This window comes from Amblyraja radiata, chromosome 6 (assembly GCF_010909765.2).
Source record: "Amblyraja radiata isolate CabotCenter1 chromosome 6, sAmbRad1.1.pri, whole genome shotgun sequence".
NCBI lineage: Eukaryota > Metazoa > Chordata > Chondrichthyes > Rajiformes > Rajidae > Amblyraja > Amblyraja radiata.
This window is the reverse complement of record NC_045961.1, coordinates 38,447,074-38,454,074: the sequence shown is the minus strand read 5'-3', so window position 1 is coordinate 38,454,074 and position 7,001 is coordinate 38,447,074. Positions and strand designations below refer to the sequence as shown.

General features: G+C 36.6%; 1 protein-coding gene across 10 annotated transcripts in view; it reads right to left on the bottom strand.

The window, feature by feature from the left end:
• Positions 1–1,538: 1,538 nt before the first annotated feature.
• The window catches only part of tenm4 (teneurin transmembrane protein 4), a 549,066-nt gene continuing 543,603 nt past the window's right edge, over positions 1,539–7,001 (bottom strand). For all 10 annotated transcript variants that reach the window (XM_033022541.1, XM_033022543.1, XM_033022544.1 and 7 more), the window contains one exon: positions 1,539–3,815. In XM_033022541.1, coding sequence (XP_032878432.1) covers positions 3,057–3,815 — 759 coding nt within the window. In that variant the 3' untranslated portion in view covers positions 1,539–3,056. The remainder of the gene's footprint in view (positions 3,816–7,001) is intronic.

Sequence of the window (7,001 nt, the reverse complement as noted above, 5' to 3'; positions counted from 1 at the left end):
ATGCTGCTGCACCCGCTGAGTTTCCCCAGCAATTTTGTGTACCTTCGATATTCCAGCATCTGCAGTTCCCTTTTGAACACTTTCTCACTCTAGTTGGCTGAACGTGAAAATTTCACACATATATTTTAAATGCACTTAATTTATATTCTTAAATAATTGTAATTGAGTCAGAGCCTGGAAATCTTTGTATTTGGATGATATTCACAAGCTGTTTGATTAATGCTCACCGTTTATAGCTCTCGCTTTTCATTTCCGATTTCTAGCACCATTATCAACTCAACCCGAGAGCTGTCGATTTAAATAGTCACAACTTATATGCCACCACAATCAAATTCTCTGTCGAAATGCTTGTAGCTTTTTGAAACATCTCCTAACTTTAACATGATGATTTCAACATCAAAGCTTCACCAGGAGAAACCATTCCACATAAAACGTTATTTTACAGTGAATATTTAATTCAATCTTGATAATATTCAATGCTGAAATTTGCAATTGTATTAGAATGTGAATAATTTAATAATGACTTTGCTGCTTAGCTCCTCAATAAGTAGAATTGGATACCAAGGGTACACATTTGCATCCAGGATGAATCTCTTGGAATTCATATGCTGGGAAGGCACTGTGCAATTGGAAAATAATATCTCACAAAAATGATATGAACTCAGGATCAGTTGTTTTTCAATGTCACTGTCGCTTTACCTCCCCCCTCAACTACATTCAAGGACCCAAGCAGTCGTTCCAGGTGCGACATAGGTTCACCTGCATCTCCTCCAACCTCATCTATTGCATCCGCTGCTCTAGATGTCAGCTGATCTACATCGGTGAGACCAAGCGGAAGCTTGGCGATTGTTTCGCCGAACACCTCCGCTCGGTCCGCAATAACCAACTTGACCTCCCTGTGGCTCAGCACTTCAACTCCCCCTCCCACTCCGTATCCGACCTCTCTGTCCTGGGTCTCCTCCATGGCCAGAGCGAGCAACACTGGAAATTGGAGGAACCGCACTGCATCCTGGGGGCATGAACATTGAATTCTCCCAATTTTGTTAGCCCTTGCTGTCTCCTCCTCTTCCTATCTCTCCCTCAGCCCTCGGGCTCCTCCTCCTCCTTTTTCCTTTCTTCTCCCCGCCGCCCCCCACCCCCCATCAGTCTGAAGAAGGGTTTCGGCCCAAAACGGTGCTATTTGCTCCATAGATGCTGCTGCACCCGCTGAGTTTCTCCAGCATTTTTGTGTACCTTCGATTTTCCAGCATCTGCAGTTCCTTCTTAAACACAGTTGTTTTTCAATGCTTGGCTGAATACAATCAATAATGATCGTCCTTTTCGACACAGCACATAAATATATAGATATAACATAAGGGAAATAAACAACATTAAAGGAATTTCATTAAATGTAAACAAAATATTCCTCCAGTTATATTGAAAGGAGTTTTTCTTAAAATCTATCAAACAACAGTTTTTCTCATTGACATGTTAATTGACATTCATTTTCATTATATATATTGAATTACTATAAGAAAATACAAAGATTAATCCCCCACTGAATGCTAACAGCTGTTTTTATTTGTTGTGCACACTATATGATTCACTTTTTATTAGGAGACATTAAATTTGCTGGACTGGGTGTTCTTATAATCTAAAAATGATTGCAGTATGTTATACAAAATGCATAAAAATATAAAAGAACACAAAAATAGGAGTTGGTCAATATTTTAAATTTGGGGGAATCATATAATATTTCCATTTAACAGCATATCACAGCATTTATGATACTTCAAGTTCCAAATAAACAAATATAAAAATCTGCCCCATATGTCACCATATCTTCAACAGTAAATAATTGTGATACTTGAGTTGCACAGTAACAAAGCAATAATTATGAAGATGCTTCTAAGGTCAAAACACTGGGTCACAATAACAATATCATGAGATATTAATATTGTGATACACATATGTCTATAAATACACATGTACCTACATCGTCCAACCCCAAAACACACATTAGACCAATTCAAAGGACATTAAACATTTACTGAAAACCTAAAGAATGAAAACAACACAAATTAACAGCCAATAATTAGTGTTAAATGGTTCAGTTCGAGATAGGAATGAATGACTTTTGTTGCAAGTTACATCTACATTGGTTCAGCGACAAGTGGGATTTTTCTTTTATGTGGCACCACCCAACAAAACTGTGATTAAAATTAAATAATGAACGAATAATAAATGAATAAACAGTAGAAACAGAGTATCCTTTAACTTTTAATAAAAAATCAAACTTTAGAGAAGTTAAATTAAGCTTAAAACAACTATTGAAAGGAAACAGAAGCAAAAAAAAGGACCCATACAATTAAAACACAACTCCAAACTAAAACATTTCCAATCTCTCAATTTACCTATAATATCACTTCTGATTGAAATCAGTAAAAAATTAAAAACACAAAATAACCATTTTATTTTCTACTGAAGTCTACTCAGAGTCACTTCTGTTGTTCTAGAAGTTATCTACATTCGCGTTTATTTACAGCCTTGCTTATTTACACAATCAGAATACAGTGTTAGAAACACAAGGGTTGAGATATTTCTCCAATTCACTTCAGAACCTCAGGATAGTTCTCACACAAGTTGTTAATTTCTTTGTCGATATAAAATGCAGATTTAGTCCTTTGCTGCATCAAAATGCATCTCGTGAGAAGTCCCAAAGAATTAACAAAAGAGGTCTATAATAATCCATTGAATTTTTTTAAGTGGACACTGAGAGGGCACATTCTTTACTGGTAATGTGTCCTGCACTCTCGGTTCTCAGTTTGTACTGGCTGTAAACCAATAGTCACAGTTGAAATATTAGAAAATAGCAAATATTTACTTTAATCACACTACTGCAAAATACCTTTTGCTCAATGCAAAATGTGTGAAGTCAAAAAAAGGGGGGAAAAACTCAGCACATTGCAAGAATTACAATGCAACGGTTTTCAAAAATAATTGTAACAACACAGCCTGAAAAATGGCCACATAAGCAGCTGTCTTTGGCAAAGTGGTTGGCGCATAGTTCTTTACTGTTACCTCTTGCCCATTTCACTCTGTCTCATGAAATGGATATTATTTACACTGTCTGACAATTCAGGATATTGCTCAACAGTTTTTATAAAATAGCCATCATAGCCTTGCACTCTGCCGGTGATCAGCAGCTGCTGCTTCTCTCCCTCTGTCCATGAGCGAATCCCCTCCTCTCCATCTTGTAGCCTTTGCCTTTCTCTAGTCCAGGCGGCCGTCACAGCCCGCAACCTGGCCAACTCCAAGACACGGGCCTTCTCTTCATCCATGGTTGTCCCATATCGTGTGTTTAAACACAACGGACCATATTGAAGTTTAATATCGGTGTATCTTCTAGTCCTTCCATTCAGTACAGTATTAATTTGAGACACAGTAGCATTGATTCCATTCTCCAGGGTTCGCCTTCCACCAGTAAGGCCCAAAATAGCAAGATCTTTCTCTGCAGACCCCAGTTTAATGAAATAATGTGTGTCCTCACCATCAATGGTGAAGTGGATATTTTCCAGGTAAAGGGCATTATTTAAGATTGCAGCCACTCTCCTTCCATCTTCGTTGGCCACACTAATGATATCTGTGCTTACTTTCCCTCCTCGAACAGCAAACTTCACTCCTTTGCCAAGGATTGAACCGCCCGTTGCAAATTTCTTCATCCGTGCTTTTGGCTGACACCCAATTCCACTTCCCCCATATATCTGCCCAAAATGTTCTAGCGTAACAAAGGCTTTGAGCTGTTTCTGTACGACACACTGGACTCCTAAAATGGACTAACAAAAGGAGAAAGCAACATTAGCAATGAACATCTTTACAGGAAACATTAACGTTATTTATGGCACTGTAACAAAGTCTTCACCTTGAAAGTTTTCTCTAATGATCTAGTGAATGGTTTCGAAATTATTTATTTATATTTCACTGGAGATTCTTTGGATGAACCTACTTATAAGTTTACTGTTTACAACAAATTTTGCAATATTTTGTTTTAGAGTAATTTGGAGACATTTGAAATTAACTTGAAATAGTTGCAATCATTTGAAATGAAACTAATCAAGTGCTTTTTAAAAATACTTATAAACATTACATCTTACTTTTGTATCATTCTGAAAGTAATTGATTAGCAAAGACAAATCAGATAGGTTTGGTTCTCTCTTCAGGTTGCTTAAGGATATTGACCTTGCAACTGTAAATGGATCAATATATTCACTGGTTTTGATTTTATTTAAAATTATGATCAACTTTGTCACATGTTGAAATGCATTTGAACATGAAGATGCCTTTGAGACTTTGGTAACTTTATTTAGGACATTGCTTGCTTTAGCGATGAACTGACATGACTGAACTATTGACCAGTCTTAAAATGAAAAGAAATGCAAAATGTGCACAGTCAAAAGCCATCAAGATTTGGCTTTGATCTATTAATTCCTCAACCAGAGGAATTAATGTTAAATAGTAGGGATTCAGGACAATTAATGACTGAAGAAGTGTCCCGACCCAAAACATCAGCTATTAATGTTCTCCAGCAAGCTACCTGACCTGTAGATTTACTCCAGCATTTTCTTGCATCGAATGATAGGAACTGTTTGAAGCTTAAATTGATCTAACAATGGCAGATAGTCCAGCCTTTATCATATATACATTATTTATTGGAGCACCTGGGGAAAATCTGACAACGAGAAAAGAAAATGGATCCAGCTTCCTGACACCATTTGCGCATCTTCTTAAGTCCAATATGAAAATATTAGTAAGTGCTAATTCCAAAAGCTTTAGAAGATATCTGTATTATTGATTTAAGGGCAGGATAGTGGCACAGCTGGTAGAGCTGCTGGTTCACAGACACCTATGATCTTGGGTGCTGTCTGTGTGGAGTTTATAAATTCACCCTGTGACCACATGAGCTTCCTCCGGATGCTCCGGTTTCCTCCCTCATCCCAAAGATATGCGAGTTGATAATTAATTGGCAGCTGTAAATTGCCTCCACTGATTTGATGAGTGGTAGAATCTGAGGTAAATTGATGAGGGTGGGGAGAAGGAGAGTAGACTAAATTGGGATGAATGTATGATTAGCATAAATGGGTGGGTTGTGGTCGACATTGACTTGATGGGTGTCTATTTTATATTTGTCTTTGAGCCCATGATTCCATTTAATGTACAAATAATAACACTGAATGCTATCCTCTCTAATACTACTGCAAGTTACAATGGCACAATGAAATATGTAATTATCAAATTATCAACAAGAGAAAGGCATGAATCTGGAAAGTATTGACACTTTATATTCATAGCACATTTTTTAAATTTATTCTCAGGGTATACATGCTTTGGGAGGCTACATGTAAGTATTGCCCATTCCTAGATCCCTGGAAAATTCTGTGGTGGGCATTTACCCTGACTATTGCTGAATTTTTATGCTATGGCAAGGGCAAAAAATAATAAGACAGATTATAATATTAAGCTAGAAGTAGAAAAAATACCGTCAAAGCTTTTAGAGATAAAGAGAAGACTGCAGATAGGCTTATAGTTTATTAGAAAGGAAAATTCAAGACATATATTTCTTGTGTGACATGTTAGTTTTAAAATAGAGGAAGACCCAAATCTCATTTTAAGAAATTATTTGCAATGTAGAAACAATGAACCCTGGATGCTGGTTTACAATTATTTTCAATGTCAGCTTACATCGACCACAGAAAAGATAAACTTCTCATAATTCAGTAATAAATGATGTAGTTTATTGAATGCAGTTTAATGATTAACATTGAAGTCTCTGGGTTATTAACAGTCTGCATGTACACTTAACAAATGTAATGATCATGCCCCTTTCGTGACAAAAGAAGGTACCACAGGGAATAATCTTTATTCATTTCCCCTGGAATCCCCATCAGCCAATGCACAGTGGGATACTATCAGGCTGAAATATCAAACCAGAATGAATTTGATGTTAACTATAGTCATGGTAAGCTCATGACCTTCAAATACAGGGTGAAAATGCACGTTATATTTTATTATTTATCTTGATTATATTGCTGGGTTTTAGGACCACAGATTATATCCAGTGTAAATCCAAACTTGGATGCCTAACACCAATGCCATATCTCTGTTTTTTTCTCTAAGATTTGCACTTTTCTGTGGCTTTGGCAGAGTTATTGTGCCTTTGGTGAAACCATCAGAGTAAATGGTAGGAAAGAGGAGTAATTGATTTATCAAAAGAAACTATTCAATGCTCAGATGAATCTCCAAAACGTAACGAGGCATAACTGTTCTATTTGCTGGCTTCATATTTGAAAATGGATTAATGTCACAGACAGAACAGAAACATTAATTTTACCTTCAAATTGCATTCAGTGATTCACTCTATTAGCATTTCTGAGAGTCAGTAAAATAATTATGTGTGGTAATTTATTAAACATTTTGGTGGAATATTTACTAATAATAATTTTACTCACAATTTAATCATATTGTTGCACAAATGAAAGCTATAATAAAATAGCTTTGTAATAAAAGCTTTGTAATAAAAGCAAAAGAAGTCAATGTGCAACTGGAGACTTTTTAATGTTCAATGTGACCATTAACAGTTCAGAATCTGATCATCAGATCACAGAAAAGTGGAAGGGCATTGGCTTTACATAGGTCTCTGAAAGGTAGTTATATGGAAGCCTCAGCACTTTGTATAACTCCCTCTTAAAATTAATCATGGAATTAGTTGCAAGCAACATTCCAGAACCGAATGTATTTCCACGGAGAAAAATATTACCTCCCCTCTAGATCTTTTGTCACATGCTAGAGTAAAGTGCATAAAAATCACTCATTAACTGGAAATTCAGTGAGTTATAGTTATAGTGAGTCCTGGTTCTTCCTGAGGTAGGAGTTGATGTGCGCCATTACCAACCACTCAAAGCACTTCATCATCACGGACGTTAGTGGTGAAGCCTCATCACCGGTCTGTAATCATTGAGGCACAT